Source organism: Cokeromyces recurvatus, assembly GCF_025118155.1.
Source record: "Cokeromyces recurvatus strain NRRL 2243 chromosome Unknown BX663scaffold_35, whole genome shotgun sequence".
In the NCBI taxonomy this organism is placed as follows: Eukaryota; Fungi; Mucoromycota; class Mucoromycetes; order Mucorales; family Mucoraceae; genus Cokeromyces; species Cokeromyces recurvatus.
In genome coordinates, this window is record NW_026251421.1 from 118366 (window position 1) to 136241 (window position 17876).

The 17876-nt window shown below is 28.9% G+C and overlaps 8 protein-coding genes and 1 non-coding gene across 9 annotated transcripts; 8 read left to right on the forward strand and 1 right to left on the reverse strand.

The window, feature by feature from the left end:
• Positions 1 to 887: 887 nt before the first annotated feature.
• Positions 888 to 1821, forward strand: BX663DRAFT_442153 (ribosomal L28e protein family-domain-containing protein; the record flags this gene model as incomplete). The annotated part of the gene is made up of 5 exons (XM_051523501.1): positions 888 to 949; positions 1003 to 1112; positions 1168 to 1271; positions 1347 to 1459; positions 1539 to 1821. 5 exons carry the CDS (start codon positions 888 to 890, stop codon positions 1819 to 1821), a joined length of 672 nt encoding a protein of 223 aa, XP_051378883.1.
• Positions 1822 to 3040: 1219 nt separating this feature from the next.
• Positions 3041 to 3113, forward strand: BX663DRAFT_t126. Its single transcript has one exon. It is a non-coding gene; the product is annotated as a tRNA-Thr (tRNA).
• Positions 3114 to 5083: 1970 nt separating this feature from the next.
• BX663DRAFT_564376 (uncharacterized protein) lies at positions 5084 to 6383 on the reverse strand (the record flags this gene model as incomplete). The annotated part of the gene is made up of 6 exons (XM_051532045.1): positions 5084 to 5497; positions 5547 to 5604; positions 5672 to 5739; positions 5818 to 5956; positions 6019 to 6300; positions 6360 to 6383. The coding sequence occupies 6 exons, from the start codon at positions 6381 to 6383 to the stop codon at positions 5286 to 5288; spliced, it is 783 nt and encodes a 260-aa protein (XP_051378884.1). The 3' UTR covers positions 5084 to 5285.
• A 295-nt stretch (positions 6384 to 6678) lies between these two features.
• BX663DRAFT_400014 (protein-tyrosine phosphatase) lies at positions 6679 to 7464 on the forward strand (the record flags this gene model as incomplete). Its single annotated transcript, XM_051522206.1, has 5 exons — positions 6679 to 6809; positions 6887 to 6980; positions 7043 to 7058; positions 7121 to 7206; positions 7273 to 7464. Coding segments are annotated over 5 exons (519 nt in total), but the record flags the coding sequence as incomplete, so codon positions are not given.
• A 221-nt stretch (positions 7465 to 7685) lies between these two features.
• On the forward strand, positions 7686 to 10584 carry BX663DRAFT_523196 (uncharacterized protein). The gene is made up of 7 exons (XM_051529486.1): positions 7686 to 7828; positions 7897 to 8162; positions 8241 to 8633; positions 8713 to 8817; positions 8890 to 9267; positions 9325 to 10467; positions 10534 to 10584. The coding sequence occupies exons 1-7, from the start codon at positions 7777 to 7779 to the stop codon at positions 10540 to 10542; spliced, it is 2346 nt and encodes a 781-aa protein (XP_051378886.1). The 5' UTR covers positions 7686 to 7776; the 3' UTR covers positions 10543 to 10584.
• Positions 10585 to 11853: 1269 nt separating this feature from the next.
• On the forward strand, positions 11854 to 12694 carry BX663DRAFT_523198 (ribonucleoprotein-associated protein). The gene is made up of 3 exons (XM_051529487.1): positions 11854 to 11897; positions 11971 to 12133; positions 12212 to 12694. Exons 1-3 carry the CDS (start codon positions 11895 to 11897, stop codon positions 12424 to 12426), a joined length of 381 nt encoding a protein of 126 aa, XP_051378887.1. The 5' UTR covers positions 11854 to 11894; the 3' UTR covers positions 12427 to 12694.
• A 55-nt stretch (positions 12695 to 12749) lies between these two features.
• On the forward strand, positions 12750 to 13622 carry BX663DRAFT_228207 (uncharacterized protein). The gene is made up of 3 exons (XM_051521804.1): positions 12750 to 13031; positions 13108 to 13515; positions 13569 to 13622. The coding sequence occupies exons 1-3, from the start codon at positions 12959 to 12961 to the stop codon at positions 13577 to 13579; spliced, it is 492 nt and encodes a 163-aa protein (XP_051378888.1). The 5' UTR covers positions 12750 to 12958; the 3' UTR covers positions 13580 to 13622.
• A 1234-nt stretch (positions 13623 to 14856) lies between these two features.
• Positions 14857 to 15387, forward strand: BX663DRAFT_523201 (uncharacterized protein). The gene has a single exon (XM_051529488.1). The coding sequence runs from the start codon at positions 14951 to 14953 to the stop codon at positions 15140 to 15142; it is 192 nt and encodes a 63-aa protein (XP_051378889.1). The 5' UTR covers positions 14857 to 14950; the 3' UTR covers positions 15143 to 15387.
• A 658-nt stretch (positions 15388 to 16045) lies between these two features.
• BX663DRAFT_546094 (uncharacterized protein) lies at positions 16046 to 16896 on the forward strand. Its single transcript, XM_051530957.1, has 3 exons — positions 16046 to 16470; positions 16510 to 16629; positions 16744 to 16896. Exons 1-3 carry the CDS (start codon positions 16376 to 16378, stop codon positions 16874 to 16876), a joined length of 348 nt encoding a protein of 115 aa, XP_051378890.1. The 5' UTR covers positions 16046 to 16375; the 3' UTR covers positions 16877 to 16896.
• Positions 16897 to 17876: the final 980 nt, after the last annotated feature.

A 17876-nucleotide genomic window follows, 5' to 3' on the forward strand; every position in this document is an offset into this window, starting at 1 on the left:
ATAGGAGATTCTCAAACGATAGTGACTGCATTAAAACATGTCCCGATTGTGACACTAATCTACCAATTAATAAAATATTTATTTGTTTATGAAATGCGTTGAATTGATGCAAAAAAAAAAAAAGGAAAAAAAGGAAAAAAAATAGAAAAGAATTAAATCTGTTTTATAAATGTTATAGGTATATAAGGCTTATAAAAGTGTTTTTTTTTCTTTATTTGTTTCCACATTTTAAGGGAATACATTATACTCTTAATGACAGAAAGAGAAATGATGCTACACATCTAAAACGGCTATAACAAATAAAGTAAGCATCAAAGGGAAAATGTACAACTAATACTTTATAAATGATAAATGAAATGTATAACTTTAACATTAAAATAAAAACTATAATGTTTTCATTGGTCCTCCCTCATCATTATAATATCATTTAAAGTGTATGATTATATAAACTTAAACGTTGTTAATATATATAATTTACTTAACGAGTGATCAAGGTGACATTACTACTTTTAAAATCTCAGCTCAGTTCATGTTCATTTTAAAGTAAAGTTTTTCATTAAAAAAAAGTAAATTTAAATATTAAGAATATATAATTTACATTAACCCAGAGTTGAAAAAAAGGGGAGAGTGAAGAAGGATGTTTACATAAGATGGAATTTTCTATCTATTATGCTTAGATTCTGTACCTTTTTTTTTTATTAAAGAAGAAATACAATAAAGTGGCTTGTTTTAAAATGCAAAAACAGTCACTACTTATTCTGTTGAATTTCCTTTGCTTGAAAAAAAAAAAAAAAAAGAAATAAAATAAAAAAATTAAGAACAAACTGGTTTTCTTTATTTGCTAATATAATCTCTTTTGCAATAAAAAAAAAAGGTCAATTTAGATCATGCAATCTGACGAAGTTATTTGGCAAGTTATTAATCAACAATTTTGTTCGTATAAAGTCAGGTAAGCTAGATTCAACTGAAACAGCAATCTTGTTGATACTTATTTATTCATAGAACACCTACGGGGACCTTTTGTCGTAATCCATATAATGTTACTGGTCTTTGCAATCGCCAATCTTGTCCATTAGCAAATAGTAGATATGCTACGATTAGAGAAGAAAAGGGTAATAAGATTAACTTGGATCTTTATTTTGATTACTAATAGATGGTTATGTTTAGGTATTATTTACTTGTACATGAAGACACCAGAACGTGCTCATTCACCAGCAAAAATGTGGGAAAGAAAGAAACTATCAAAGAATTATGCACAAGCCTTAGCTCAGGTATATATAGTCATCTTTAAGCTGCTTATGTATTAATAAAAAAAAAAGCTGACTCAACTTTTGACACTGTCGTAGATTGATAAAGAGTTACAGTTCTGGCCAAACTTTTTAGTTCATAAATGTAAGCAGCGTCTTACCAAGATTACGCAATATCTTATTCGTATGCGTAAATTGAAGCTTAAAGAAAAGTAAGTTAGTGATGATATAAAGAAAAGCCGAAAATATATTAATATTTCTATTTTTTTTTCTTAAAAAAAACAGTGATAGACCACAATTAATTGGTATCAAGAAGAAGTTGGAAAGACGTGAGGCTAATCGTGAGCGTAAGGCAGAAGCAGCTGCACGAATAGAGAAATCAATTGAAAAGGAATTAATTGAAAGACTAAAGAATAAGGCCTATGGTGATGCACCATTGAACGTTAATGAAGAAATTTGGCAGAAGATTTTGGATGAGGAGCTTGAAGGCGCTGAAGAAGATGAATCTGAAGAAGAAGAGGAAGAAGAAGAGGAAGAGGATGAGGTAAATGAAAACAGAATTTATATTATATAAGAAATTAATTTTCTTTTTTTTTTTCTGTTGAATAGAATGCTGAATTCGTTTCTGATCTTGAAGATGAATCTGATGTTGAGGATATTGAAGATGCATTTGAATGGGAAGAAGAAAAGGAGGATGAAAACATTGCATATACAAATTGAAAAAATGTTTATATGTCATAATAAGCGCCAGCAACATGTCTTGTTTTTTTTTATTATACTTTACCCTATAAATATCACACATTCCTCGTTGTTATATATATTCAAAAACTAACTTGATAAACCTACTAGACTACCTTTATGTTAATAATGAATTATTAGTCTGTTTAGTAACAGTTTTCCTTATTCCTTTAAATTTTGGTAAAATTACGAGCATGTAGAAAGAAAAAAAAAATTAATAAAAACTCCATTCTATGACAATACTCCTAAGATAATGTCAGCGTAGTATATATATTTGAATGTGTATGTAAGAGTAATGTTGACTATGCATAATGAAACTAGTTATTTATGTATTTTTGAAGAGTAAGGTGGCATTAATAGTAACATGATGTTGGCAAGCAAAGAATGCTGTTATAAAGAATTATATGGAACTATTGCATCTCCAAATTACTCTGTATTTATACAATAAGGCATATCTATATTTCCTCCAAGATATTATGTCAACACTAATAATTTATAATATTCTAGTTATATTAACATAAACTATTTATATGCTACTTTTATTATTATTGTAAAATATTATTAAATTATCATCATTGATGTATTTATAAAACGTATGCTTATAAATAAATGTATGTATGTATGTAAAAGGACATATTGAATTTATGATAATATCATTATAATATATAACAATGACTAAATATTGAGCAGACATTATACTGTGGACTATAATATAGTAAACTGATTTTATTTGAATAGCCTCTTTATATTGTAATAAAAATGATGATAGCTATTCTCTATTAATTTAGCTATTATAGCAATAATAGAAAAAAAAAAAGGTAACAACACCCTTGATTGTATGACTTTTTAATTAACAATGAACAAGCATATATTTTTAAGAAGTAATATAATAAATACGATTAAGATTTTAATAAGGGAAACTAAAAGGCCAATAGCGTCTATAGATTAAAACAAAATGTTATGACGCAATCAACTATTTACGTCATCACTAGTCACGTGACTTATAAGTTGATAGATAATTATGATTTATTTTTTGGTCGCAAAAATCAACTAAGGCCTTCTTGGCTCAGTTGGCAGAGCGTCTGCCTAGTAAGCAGAAGGTCGCCAGTTCGATTCTGGCAGAAGGCATATTTTTTGTCAACTTCTTTAATGAGGTGCATGGAATTTTCTTTTATTTCTTGTTGTGTTGCCTTTTTTGCTTATCAGTTAGATCTTTCATGAAATTCACGCAGTATTTATTTCGTTCCATCTTTGATAGAATATAATATTAACATTAAACAAGCACTCCTTTTCACTTATTAGGAAACATCAGTCTACATAAATAAATTAAATACCAATGTATCTCTCGTTTAACATTAAATAATATTATTATTTACTGATCAGATCTGACAGATGTTAGGATTATTTCTGTCAGAGGTGTAACGTATTGTATCTGATACGCCAGTAGTTATCCTATTTTATTACTATTATTATTATCCAGTATTATATAAGTTTATTAATTTATAAGTGAGAAAATAAGTGTTGTTTATTTATTTTATAATTTGATCTGATAATTTATTGTGTAACTGCAATAAGTATGACAGACGATTAGATAATAATATTATTAAGGGGATTACACAGTCAGTTCCAAAAATATTGATGCCTTTTTCTAAAATTTTGTTGAAAATTGAGTACTTGAAGTGGCGGGAGGATCCTTTTTTTTTTTTTTTTTTTTTTTTTCCTAAAAAAAAAAAGACCAGATTAACATTATTTAGGTTTACATACACATATTATATATCACCTATCTGCGTAGGAGTCAGCTGAGCATTTCAATATTTCATCAATATGATTCTCTTGAAGCAAAACTTGGTGCGAATCTTGGTATTCAAATCAAGAATTTAGATCTAAGCCGGATCAAACAACTTCATGTGCATTGCTTATCTATCAATTTAAAATATATAAATATACAGATCCCTAGAGTTTTTTTTTTCTTTAGTTTACTTGTTCTGCTGTGGATACAAGATTTTCACAGATTATCTGATTCATTTTAACTATTGCCTCATGTTGATTCCTTTCATTCCAGGACTTTTTATATGCGACACCAAATGAGTCATCTTCATTCTGCTTCTACTCAAGGCATATATATATATATATATTTAATAAATTCATGTTTTCTTGGCTTGTAATACTAGTCATACCTTAAACCTATTATTTGCCTCAAATGCAATACCAGTAAGTCTGTTAGATTGATCTTTTGAAAGGTTGTCCAATACATCAGAGTAGTGACTGTTCGTCAAACTTTATATGTCATTGTATACTCGTGCAAATGAAAAATAGTCAAGTGGTGATTTATCTTTTTTGAGGGACCCTTCAAGCCACTCCTTGTATTTGTAGTTCATTCATAAGCCTCTGATTCTTACTTTCCCCATTTGGCGAAAGCATAAAAGATAAAAGAAGTTATTTACATACTCTATTCCCAATTTATCGCATAGTAAACTTTTCGAATGTGCAGTTTAAACATTGCCAAACAACGTTACCTTTTTCCTAAGTTATTCGCCATTTATTTATTTTTTTTCTTTAAGGATGCAATCATTAGCAAAGCTGCTGCAATATCTACATGCTTTCAACAGAAGATAGATTAAATGCAGTTCTGTGCCCTCTGTTAATTTCTTCAAGGCCTCCCTATCGTTAGTTAGGCTTGAGAACTAATTGAAGAAAGTCTTTGTGTATATTCAACTAATACATTTAGGACGCAGAGAGTTTTCACTTCCTTCTCACAACAATGATAGAAAGCAAAACTAATAAGTATTTATAAATATTCTTAATTGTCTATTTTTTATTATTTGGCTCAAGCATTTTGTCAGGTTAGCAGTACTCACATAACTTTAGCTGCTCGTTGACTTATCATATTTACAGAGAACAAACTATAATCATCCAATTCACCAGTTACTTTTACAAAAATTGCCTTTTTTTTTTGTATTTTTCATGTCAATTATTGTAGTATCGACTTCTGATAATATAACAGCAAAGATTTTACTACCCTTTCATTATTATTATAAATAATCTAATGATTAAATACAAGGAAATAATAAACATTTACTAAAATTGAATTAGTTAGTATATCTTTATTTTATATATAAAAGTACTTTATAGACCCTTATTATAACTATCAGATCAAAGAAGACTAAAGATTTCGCTTTGATTATGTCAATATTGTTATCTCCATTTTATTATATTATCAGTGTTATGAATGGAAAAAAAAAAGGCTAATAAATTGCATTTTTCACAATTTGACATATCATGGCTTCTACTTTAATAAGTTTAAACCATTGCTTCTGCAGTGGTTGGCTGAGAAGTAATTATTCTTTCCATTTGTTTTGCTTTAAAATACTGAGCTAAAGAATGAAAAATAAAAAGCCAGCCCATGATCATAAAAAGGTAAGAAAGAAGATTAATATCAAGCTTGTCTTCCATTGTCTTTGAAGAGGATTGCCCTCCATCAGGATAATATTCATCATCTTCTAATGTGCCACCTATATATAAAGTAAGTATAATGAATCTTATTATTATTGTTATTAATACCACGAATATAAAATCCGGCCTGAACTAATGATACACCGAGGCCAGCTCGTGATCCTTGCTAATACAATAGAGATATTAATTAATATCTACAGTTAGTAACTATACATGTATAAAATGTACTGTACTTTTGCTGCATGTGAAGTGTGTAATAAATAAGTCAACATAAATCCAACAAATTGAAAGCTTGCAGAAACTAATAGAAAAAAAAAAAAAGAAATTGTATATGTATATAAATAAAATCATACAGGCACAAAAGCTGATATTATCTTACTTATTAAATTCCAAAAAAATGAAAACATAGATCCAACAGGCAGTCCTTCAACTAATATAAAGTCACCTATACTTATTGGCGTAATGATTGTTGTTTGCCAATAAGGAGGTGTGGCATCTGCTGCTGCTTCTTCATAAGTCTAAAATGGCAAATATATAAATAAACAAATATTATTATTATTATTATTATTATTATTATTACAGGAGGTGTTTCTTCTAATTTATTATTATCTGGTTTTGCTGATATATTGGCAAAAACACCATCATTTGATATTGGTAAGATGGCTGGTTGTATTCCATTATGTGACGAAGATGTATCTTGCTGGTGGTATTCAAGAAGCCTATCTGTTACCGTTGTAACATTATCTTCATCTTCATCTTTATCAAATGATTCTCCAAAAGAATCCTGTAAATCTGATTGCTGCTGTGATGTGGTAGTTGATGAGCCTTCATTATCATGATGGCTGTCTGATATTGTTGCTAGCTATTATTTAAAGTTCAAGGTTAAGAAATTTAATTTAACATCTAGCTTTATGCTAATACTTTTTGATATCTTGTAGAAGGCATAAGGAAAGAAGAAAAAAAGGAAACAATAATACAGCAGTAAATACATTTAGGAGATTTGGTTTATAAAACCGAAATGCTTTTTTTTTTTTTAATTGTTATCAAATCTGTAAAATTGAATATCCGTCAACCATTTTTTTTTTCCTTATACAACGTAAAGTAAATGACGGATAAAGAAGACAACAACTTGGACGAAAATGACAATACAACCACTGAAGAGACTACAGTAGTAACGGTTCCAAAACCATTGACAGATCCAAACTGGTCTGTGCTTGATTCTTTTAATGTTCAAGATGATAATGAAATGTTTGAAGAAGCATTAATTCCTCCCGAGAATTTCAACATGGTCTGTGAACATGTTTATCGATCTTCTTTTCCCAAGAAAAAGCATTACAAGTTTTTAGAGAAATTAAAATTAAAAAGCGTTTTGTATTGTATATACATATATATATATATATATAGATATTTCAAGTAATAATGGAATATTAAACAGACTAATTACGTAGAACCTTAATTCTTGAAGAGTATCCTGAACAAAACATGAAATTTCTAAAAGAGCACAATATTCAATTCTTACAGTTTGGTATTGCAGGAAATAAGGTAATATATTTAATTTTATTTATTATATGCTTTAATTGTTAAATAGTTGTATGTCTATTTAGGAGCCCTTTGTACAAAGTAAGATGACGTAACTAAATTTTCTTTATCTTTTCTTTGCATAACTAACATAGTCTAATTAGTTCCCGAAGATAAAATCAGCGCAGCCTTAGCAGCATTGTTAGATAAGCGAAACCATCCAATTTTAATTCATTGTAATAAAGGAAAGGTAATGACTATTATGTGGCTGGCTAAGTAAAGAATTGTTATTCAAATAAAATTACCCTAAAAATAGCATCGTACAGGCTGCTTAATTGGTTGTTTAAGGAAAATTCAAAATTGGAGCCACACCTCAATTTTTGACGAATATAGAAGGTTTTCTCATCCAAAGTCTAGATCTATGGATCAACAATTTATTGAATTGTATGATGCAAATCAAGTTTGGCCACTTGTAGATAAAAGATATTTACCAAACTGGCCAACACTAGCTGATCCATTCCAGTAATATATACAAATAGATATGTGCATTTTGATATATAAAACAATATTAAGTCATTATATTTATATAAACATGTATATTTTTTTTTTTTACTTTAAATACCGCCACATGTATATATATTCATATATACAGACATACATACATGTATTAATATATACACATATATATATATATATATTTTTTTTTTTTTTTTTTTTTTTTTTTTTTTTTTTTTTTTTAAGGCAGCTTTTCTTCTCCTTTTATTTCTCTCTCTCTCTCTTTCTCTTTAATAAAGAAAAAGTAATTTTCTAAACTTTAATAATGCCTCTTGAAAATAATGAAAAGAAATTTTCATCTCCTAAAGTTAATTTAGGTATAAAAAAATAAACTTCATCTATGTTTATTGAATTTGTATACATTTTAATAGCAATCTTTATATAGCAACCAAAATTAAACCAACAATAGATAATAGCAGTGATAGTGAGGATGATATTCCTTTAGCTCAACGAAATCATTCTATTCCCAAGAACACCACTATAGCCTCTAAAGCTATTGACGATAGTGATGACGACGATATTCCACTCTCTCAGCGTAAACTAAAAACAGAATCACGCGTTAAAAAAGAAAATGCAAGCAGTGATGATGATGATGATATTCCTTTATCTCAACGCAAATTGTCTCCTAAAGTTAAGAAGGAGCCAAAAGAGGTAAGCAAAGGAATGTTTTATTAAAAAGAAAAAGGCTCATATATATATATATATATATATATATATTGTCTTCAACAGAAAAAAATTAAAGTCGAGTCTATGGACATTGATATGCCATCTCGAAAGAGACCTTCAGATTCTAAAACGTCAACTAAACGCGAAAAGAAGGTAAAAAAGGAAGAAGATGATCCCAGTTTTTATAAATGGTGGGAAGAGGAACAGAGTGAGCTTGAAAATGATGGTTCAATTAAATGGACTACACTCCAGCATAATGGCGTTCTCTTTCCTCCTGAATACGTTCCTCATGGCGTCAAAATGAAATATGATGGTAAACCTATCACACTTACTCCTGAGGCTGAAGAAGTAGCCTCTTTTTTTGCAGCCCTTTTGGAGACTGATCATGCTAAAAATCCTGTATTTCAAAAGAATTTTTTTGAGGATTGGCAGCAAATTTTGAAAAAGGATCCAAAGGTAACAAAAAAAATTTTTTTTCTTATGGTTTGCTATAGTATTTAATTTCTTTTTTTTATTATTGTTATTTCTTTTTTAGAATCCTGAAATAACCGATTTTAATAAATGTGATTTTAGACCTATTTGGAATAAGTTCGAGGAAGATAAAGAAAGAAAGAAGAATATGACAAAAGAAGAAAAATTGGTAAAAAAAAAAAAGAAAAAAAGAAAGAATGTCACCCAATTTGCATATATTTATAGTTGACATTTTTAATAGAAAATCAAAGAAGAGAAAACGAAAGCAGAGGAGCCTTTTCTTTATGCTATTGTTGATGGTCGTAAAGAAAAAGTTGGTAATTTTAGAATTGAACCTCCAGCATTATTTCGTGGTCGTGGTAGTCATCCAAAAACTGGTAAACTTAAGACTAGAGTTATGCCTGAGCAAGTAACATTAAATCTGGGTGTGGATGCTCCTATCCCTGAGCCTCCTGCAGGACATAAATGGGCTTCTGTTGTTCATGACCAAACAGCTACTTGGTTAGCTACTTGGAAAGAAAATGTGAATGGTTCCATTAAATATGTTTTCTTGGCTGCTAACTCTACTTGGAAGGGTCAGAGTGATATGCAAAAGTTTGAAAAAGCTAGAGAATTGAAGGTATTTACAACATGTATATCTATAAACAAACAGTAGAATTTAACATGTGTCTTTTAGAAACATGTCAAACGAATTCGTGAGAATTATACAAAAGAATTAAAGGATAAATTGACTGAAGTACGTCAACGTGCTACAGCCATGTATTTGATTGATAGGTTAGCTTTAAGAGCCGGTAATGAAAAGGGTGAAGATGAAGCAGATACAGTAGGCTGTTGCTCTCTTCGTTACGAACATATCACATTAGAGCCTCCAAATACATTGCATTTTGATTTCTTAGGTAAAGATTCTATTCGATATCAGAATTCAGTTCAAGTCGATCCTCAAGTCTATAAAAATATTAATATTTTTAAGAAGCAAGTGGGTCATGGTCATATGATCTTTGATCGTCTTACGACATCTGATCTTAACCGTTACTTGAATTCTTGTATGAAGGGTTTATCAGCTAAAGTATTCCGTACTTATAATGCATCTATCACATTCCAACAACAGGTTGATCTTTTAACAAACTCTGACGATTCAATTGCTAACAAGCTTTTATCATACAATCGAGCTAATCGTGAAGTCGCGATTCTCTGTAACCATCAAAGATCTGTTTCAAAAACTCACGAGCAGACCATCTCACGAATTAGTGATCGTATTCGACAACACAAATATCAGCGCATGAAGCTTCGAAAACAACTTTTTACTCTTGATCCCAAAATGAAAAAGAATCCTCGATATGCCGAGATGGAATCCGATCTTGAAGACGATTGGATTGTTGACTACGAAGAAAAGCTCGTTGAAAAGGAAAAAGAAAAAATCAAGTCGAAATTTGAAAAGCAAAATGAAAAGTTAGTTGCCGAAAATCAACCACGTATGCCCTTATCCCAGCTTAAAGAGAATTTAAAAGCGGCTGACGAGTTAGAAAAGCGTTTAAAGAAGGAACGTAAGATGGCAACGATTGAACCTAAAGCAAGTATGACAGTTGAGAAACTTATTTCCCAAATTCAAAAAGTGGATGATCGTATACATGCTACGAAAAATCAAATTACAGATAAAGAAGAGAATAAAGAAGTAGCTCTTAGTACTTCTAAATTGAATTACATTGATCCTCGTATTACTGTTGCTTGGTGTAGAAAACATGAAGTACCTTTAGAGAAAGTTTTTAGCAAGACATTAATAGACAAGTTTAGATGGGCACAAAATATACCTGATGATTGGGTAAGAAAACATATTTTATTGATTTTATTTATTTTTCAACTCATATTTTTATTTTATTCATTACAGAAATTTTAAAAATACAAATAATACGTGTATCTTTTCTCTCTCTCTGTTTTTTTTCTTTTTTTTTTTTTTTTTTCTTTTGCTTTTATCCTTCAATTACGTAAAATAAAAATAGATATGTATATTATCACAGAATTTGCTTTTTTTCCTTCTTCTCTTTTAACACTCTCAATGTTGACCGAAACAAATAATTTGTTGGAAATAACTAGTACTCTGATAATGAATATCATTAAGTAAGGAGTAATAGTGACTATATAAGGAGATATAAAGGTTATCTCAGTAATAACAGGAGTAGTAGTAATAGTAGTAGTAGAGAGAGAGATTATACTAATAAGAGCTGGTTTTTTCTTTCTCCCAAAGAAGGAAAAAAACAGGTCCTATAAATCTAGTGTATATCGATATCATTTTTTACAGATAATAGTGCTAGGTTAAAGGCATTTATGTTTTCATCGGAAATCATATAATCAGTCTATTCTATTTGTAATGAACATCACTAAAACTATTATAAAAAATAGTTTATCCTATTGTATACTATTATTTTATGTAAAAGTTCCCTTCACTTTCATTGTCAGTAAAAGCAGGAATTAATTTGACAATAAGCTTTGTGTGTAATGATGTGATATGCTTTATCGTTATGAGATCAGCAAATAAAGCAGAGGAAGATCACAATTATGTAATACATAAGCAAATATAGGAGTAATGAATAATGTTTTTTTATTGGCGATCCATATTATCTATTTATATCATATATTGATATATATCTGCCATCATATAATAGACTGAAATTTGTAGTAAAATAAATAGAGAAAGATAGTTTTTACATGTAACAATTATATACAACTTGGTGATGATTGACACTATACAATACATAGTTTATTCGGCTATTCTTATTAAAATTTAATAGGGCCAGTTAGTTAAATAGAGAAAATAAAATTGCTTTAATGAACTTTTGTTTTGCTGGCCTCCTAATATATAATTTTAAGATTCAATTCTGTCATAAGAAAATAAGGATTGCAATGTATTTTCCAAGTAATTGAGTTTTATAAAAAATCATTTCTTCATTTTATGAGCTTTTTTTTTTTTTTTTTTTTTTTTTCTATATTAGCTTATTTAAATTAATAAGAAACGGTAGTAATAAACATATTATATATGGTTCTATATAATTTATGCTCTAGGATATCGCTTTATACTATTCATAATGCTCATACAATGGTTGACGATAGCGAAACAATCCATTGGTTACCTTTTATAGACAGCTCCATGCTAACGTGACTGTTTATTCTCAAGCTTTTCTGGCGTTTTACCAAAGGCAATTATAAAATTTTTTTTTTTCCTCTTTCTTTTAATTCAAACACCAAAACAAAATGGTAAGTTCTAAAATGTCAACCTTTACAAAGTTATTAGTTTAAGCTTATATATTATTATTATTATTATTATTAGTCTGCTGTTAATCCCAAGGCTTTCCCTCTTGCTGATGCTTCTTTGACCAGCACTATTCTCGATTTAGTTCAACAAGCTTCTCATTACAAGCAACTCAAGAAGGGTGCTAACGAAGCTACCAAGACTCTTAACAGAGGTATTTCTGAATTCATTATCATGGCCGGTAAGTTTTATCTTTCATATTAGTTTGGATGCTATAAATCATCGATCTAATGTTTTTATTTTTTTTTCTTCCCATTAGCTGATACTGAACCTTTGGAAATTCTTCTTCACCTTCCTCTTTTATGTGAAGATAAGAATGTTCCTTATGTCTTTGTTCCTTCTAAAACTGCTTTGGGACGTGCTTGTGGTGTCTCTCGTTCTGTTATTGCTGCTTCTGTTACCACTAACGAAGCTTCTGACTTGAAGCCTCAAATTTTGAACATCAAGACTCAAATCGAAAAGCTTCTTATCTAAATTGTGTAGAGCACCCTCTATTTCTAGATATTTTATTTTTTTTTCTTTTTAATATTTGTATATCACTCAAGTATTATTTTTCTTGATGATCATCGTTGGTGCTGAGGGCGTTTTTATACTATTTTATTATTATTTTTTTCTTTTTTTCAAAACTATTTGTTCAAATGATGCACTAGCAGTGAAAGAAAAGTTTTATTCTTTTTAAATTCCTTATATAATCTGTCACTGTAAATAGCATTCAAAAATAAATAAATATGATATAAATCTACTCTGTTATTTTCTTTTCTTTTTTTCTGTTTAAAGAAGTAATCTACTTGATTTTTTTTTTTTTTAAGCAAACAATTCTAGACTTTGCTAATTAATGCAGTAAAGCCCTTTTTTGTATTATAAAGCGATACTAGTTTCCTCCTTTCTCTTATTGTATAATGAAATAGGAGTTTATCTAAAATAAAAATAAATAAATAAATAGTTTTGCTTAAGCTATATTTTTTCTTTGTTTTCTTCTTCTTCTTCATTGCTATTATTTATTTAAATGAAATCCTCACTTTCTTTATCTTTGTTAGTTACGTTTATCCTTTCTCAGTTAGTTCTTGCTCAACAAGAAGGTATAAACTTATTTTTTTTTGCCTTGTTAACTGTATAGTTTTCATTGTAATGAATATATATCTTATATAAATATAGAAAATGCTAATATGCCTGAACCTGTTACTGATATTTATTGGTGGAGATCACTTTTATCAGAAGATCAACTTAAAAATTATTTGACGGGTCCTGTTAATGATGACGCTACTGAGACAGTAACAAATATCGTTACTGATGTACTTGATAAAAATGATATTATGGATGACGCTACTGCTACTATCACTGAAGCTAACACAGATGAAGCCATTACCACAACTACTGAAGGCACTTCTACTAATACTGTTACAGGCACTGCTTCTGTCTCAGGCAGTGTTACTAATACTAGGGCAACAGGTAGTGCTACAGGCAGTAGTTTTTCAGCATCAAATGGTAGACCCTCTACTTCAAGTGGTGAGACTGCATCTTTTACTTTAACTAGTAGATTTGCTACATCTTCTTCTACTTTAGGTAAATATTGACAAAAATATAAAACTTTGTTTTATTTATAGAATTACAACAAGAAAGCTCCTAATCATAAATCCTCCTTTTTTTTTTTTTTTTTTTTTTTTTTTTTTTTTTTTTAGCTTCTGCATCTACTCCTTCTGCAAGTTTATTGAGCACTGTATCTTATAACCCTGCTGCTAGTATTACTACTCCAGTGGTTGCTTCCTCTGCTATACCTTCAACTTCTATTACGAGCACTGTTTCTGTTAGCTCTAGCAGTACTCGTATTAGTTTCGATTTTATTATCCTTTTTACTGCTGCATTTGCAGTAGTATTAGTAAATGGCATCTTCAATTAAAGAAAGAAAAAAAAAAGGAAAAAAGAAAAAGTATCTATAATTTATATTCAGATTATCATTTTACTAAATGGTCTCCCTACATACTTTTTTACAGTGTTATAATAAAAATCTAAACAATTTTTTTCTTTCTGTATGATACGTGCTCACATCAAAATATGTATGTTTGTTTAGAATTCATTATTATTGATGTAGAGAGCTTATATAAATACTAAGTTCTAGAAATTATTTAGGGAGAAGTTTCTCCACAATTTTTTTTGATCTATTTAGATTTTTTTTTTTTTTTTTTTTTTTAAAAAACAATTGCAGGTTTTGCATAAGCCAATGCCAAATTTTATCCTTTCTTTTTAATAAAAAGTATACAAATATTTGTTAAATAAAAAGAAGTGATATGCATATGTAAATGAGTTAAGAGTATGAAGCTTGCAAAATTAATTTACCTTTGCAAAATAAGAATATATACCTATAAAAACAAATTAAACAAATTACAAATACGAGTGATAAAATAAAATGTATTATACAACTTTATTATGTACACAAGTTTAAATACATTCATACAAATATACATATACATATATACTTATATAATATTGACATACTATGTTAAAACCATGTCTATGTATGATATACTACATCATTGCTATAAAGATAAATCAAACAAAACCTGTTAATTCCAATAATGCGTTTTCTAAGAAGAAAGAAACATTTTATCTCAGAATGAAATAGTCAAAATCAAGAAAGCTTCTTGAAATGAGACAACATCATAATGTCTTCTTATCTATTTTCACAAAATGTTAACAAATCAAAATTTATTATAATAATAGTAAAAAAAAAAAAAAAAAAAAAAAAAAAAAAAAAAAAAAAAAAAAAAAAAAAAAAAACTTAAGGAAGGAACAATAATATATTCCTTTTTGTCATACAATAAGTACATCTAAAAATATAACTTGCGTCTCGTAGCAAACTCCCTTTTTTGATTCGTACGATTTTTCAAATATTTAATTTTTCCTTTCTTTCTTGTATTCTTTTTCTTATATTCTTTTTCTTATATTCTTTTTCTTTTTTTTTTTCCTTTTTATTATTATTATTTTTTCAATACCAAGGATAATGAGGTTCTTTACTATTATTTCAGGAATTGTGTTGACTATTGCAGCTGCTACTGCACAAGTAACAGCACCTACTCAAAACTATAACGTTAGTAGTCCCGTTCCTAATGGTCCTTATGTTGCAGGCCAAATCTTACCTTGTACTATTCGAGTTTTAGATAATATCGTATCAGGTAGAGTTTGTAACAACTAATACTCAATTTACGAGAGAATAACGAAAAAAAAAAACTAATGCTTCCCTTTATATATATACATATATTGTATAGATCTTTCACTTTCAATCACTCTTCAGCCTGCCACTACAGGTAGTAATATGACTTATACTATTGCTACTTCAATCGATACCTCCAAGTCCCCATCTAGTGCAAAGAAAGATGGTAATATTACTTTTTACGAACATTCAGTCAACTATAATATCCCTACTACTGTCACACCCGGTCCTTATAAAGTTGTCTTCTTGGATTCCAGAACTGCAACACAATTAGATATACCTATTAATATTTTGGCAGTTGCAGCTTCATCATCAGCTAGTGCTGCTACAAAGACGGATAGTACAACTACATCTACTTCCTCAGGATCTATTTTTAAGCCTACTAGTGAAGCTACCTCTATTTCCTCGTCTTCAAGAACGATTGCTGCTCTCGTTGGTGTTGCTATTTTAGCTTATATGCTTTAAAGGAGAAGAAATTTAATATATGTATATATTCATATATACTACACGTGCGATATATATATACATTTATACACATTTGCCTTTTTTTTTATAATTATCATTTCTTTGTTTAACAAAAAAAAAAAAAAAAAGAAAAACTGATTCATATGTATGGACATAATATACATATCTTTTATTAAAAAGAAAAAAACTTTTTCTTTTCTTTTTTTTTTATATTCATATACTTGGTTAATATACTTCACTAATAAATATTATTTTTTTTTAATACAATAATAACATGCCATTTAACAGTAGTAAACTAAATAATTTGATTTATTTTGTAACACAACGAAAGAAGAGGATCGGAGCAAATACTGCTCGAAGGAATACAAGATTCTAAAAAAGACGATTACGAAAATATTTAAAGACAGTTTCAAAAAAAAAAAAAAAAAAAAAGGCAGACCATAGCATAGCGCGTTCACTTCGCTGTCCAAACCATATCATAACCAAAGTTGAAGTGTTTAAAAGAAACTCGAGTGAAAATTATGCATTGTTTATCAGAAAGCTACCTTACCATGATTGTGTCAAAGAACATTATAGAGATACTTTGATAACAACACTCGTAACTACTTGTAAAAGATATAAGTTGAATCCTTTTTCGGTGCTAAAGTTTTCATCAATTATTATACACTATTTCACAATATTACATTCAATCCTATTGGTGTGTGTGTATGTGTTTTAAACAATAGTTTTGGGTATTCTATATATCAATTCATGAACAGCAGTTGGTCTAAAAAAAGTATCCGCCATATGCCTCCTGATATTTCGACTTTTTGGAACAATTTCAAGCACGAAAAAAAAACTCTGTCGTAAATAGAGTATCGCACTACTCTTATTAATGGTGTAAGTCAGTGTCTTGCAGAAGCACGCACGGAACTTGCAACAACATACTCTGATAATATTGTTGAAATATTTGAGACAAAATCGTTAAAAATATTTCAAGTACACTTTACAAGACTAGAGTTTTGGTAATATATATATACATATATATTTGAGAGCATTGACTGTATTAATATCTTTTAAAATTTTCAGAGCATGAAATCATAACCGAATTATGATATTTCGGTAAAGTTTTGCTACAGGTTTATACGCCAAGAGAGCCTCCAATGGTTTAGCGATAAAGGATTAACTAAAGACTTGAAAGCTGAAATCATTGATATCTATGTACCATTTAGAGAAAGATTGGATGTAGCGGTAACGTTGAAAAGCCTATGAGAGCCTGCTGGAAAATTTATTCCATTTCTTTCTTTTTTTTTTTTTTTTTTTTTTTTTTTTTTTTTTTTTTTTTTTTTTTTTTTTTTTTTTTACATTTTGTCAACTATTGAAGTAGAATACCGCAACGAAAAAAAGAAAAAAAAACACTATTTGATATTTAGAAGGCTCCCACTCTCTAAGCTTCTTTATGTTCTACCATGATGCGTGCTTACATTAGCGGTTCATTACCGTAAATGTCAATGCGCTTATAAGCTTTGTAAAAGAGCAGTTACCTCAAAGGGGTTTGCTGGTTTATTAGAGATGTTCTATAGAATTTTTTTAGGGTTTGCAAAGCTTCGTTTTAGAAGGTGAGATTCAAATATCATTGCATACTTGTATAAACAAGAAATATATAATTAAAAAATAAAAATAATATTTTCCTTTTCATAGTTTAAAAGAGCTAATACCATCCAGTAATAGTTAAAAAGCTGTTTGGGAACATAGTCCAAATGGACGATTATTTAGTTGTTGTTGTTTTTTTTATTTTATAAAAGAAAGTGATTAGAGTCTATACATAATGAAGATTATTATGATAATTGTGACCTGGTTATGACAGACTTTCATTCTATAGAATCAAGTATTACATACATACATACCTACCAACAACTTTAGACCCTGGATTTAAAAACCGTTTTTCAAGTAGCGAATGATTCAGATGATGGAAACATACAACTCAGAAGATGTACAACTAAAGAGTTTTACCGTTTAACTGGATTAGCTCACTTTCACGCCCTATTTTTTATTAAAAAAAAAAAAAAAAAAAAAAAAAAAAAAAAAAAAAAAAAACTAAGAGCAGCATGACAGGAATGGCCAGGCCTGAAAGAGATATTCTGACATCAAAACTAGCTAGAGTGGATCAATACCGACTTTATATCAGATATATTTTCAGTCATTTGAATGTCCTTTTTAGTTTTTACGATAAAAAATCAGCAAAAAAATACAATTCATGTTGTACCAAGGA

Bases quoted from the DNA above. Each gene is read 5' to 3' on its own strand.
- BX663DRAFT_523196 (XM_051529486.1), top strand. From the start codon at position 7,777: ATGCCTCTTGAAAATAATGAAAAGAAATTTTCATCTCCTAAAGTTAAT. The intron at 8,818-8,889 runs GTAAAAAAAAAA...CATTTTTAATAG, and splicing joins TGACAAAAGAAGAAAAATTG to AAAATCAAAGAAGAGAAAAC. The intron at 9,268-9,324 runs GTATTTACAACA...TGTGTCTTTTAG, and splicing joins AAAAAGCTAGAGAATTGAAG to AAACATGTCAAACGAATTCG.
- BX663DRAFT_523198 (XM_051529487.1), top strand. The intron at 12,134-12,211 runs GTAAGTTTTATC...TCTTCCCATTAG, and splicing joins TGAATTCATTATCATGGCCG to CTGATACTGAACCTTTGGAA.
- BX663DRAFT_228207 (XM_051521804.1), top strand. From the start codon at position 12,959: ATGAAATCCTCACTTTCTTTATCTTTGTTAGTTACGTTTATCCTTTCT. The intron at 13,032-13,107 runs GTATAAACTTAT...ATATAAATATAG, and splicing joins AGTTCTTGCTCAACAAGAAG to AAAATGCTAATATGCCTGAA.
- BX663DRAFT_523201 (XM_051529488.1), top strand. From the start codon at position 14,951: ATGAGGTTCTTTACTATTATTTCAGGAATTGTGTTGACTATTGCAGCT.
- BX663DRAFT_546094 (XM_051530957.1), top strand. From the start codon at position 16,376: ATGAACAGCAGTTGGTCTAAAAAAAGTATCCGCCATATGCCTCCTGAT. The intron at 16,471-16,509 runs GTAAATAGAGTA...TAATGGTGTAAG, and splicing joins CACGAAAAAAAAACTCTGTC to TCAGTGTCTTGCAGAAGCAC. The intron at 16,630-16,743 runs GTAATATATATA...GTTTTGCTACAG, and splicing joins TTTACAAGACTAGAGTTTTG to GTTTATACGCCAAGAGAGCC.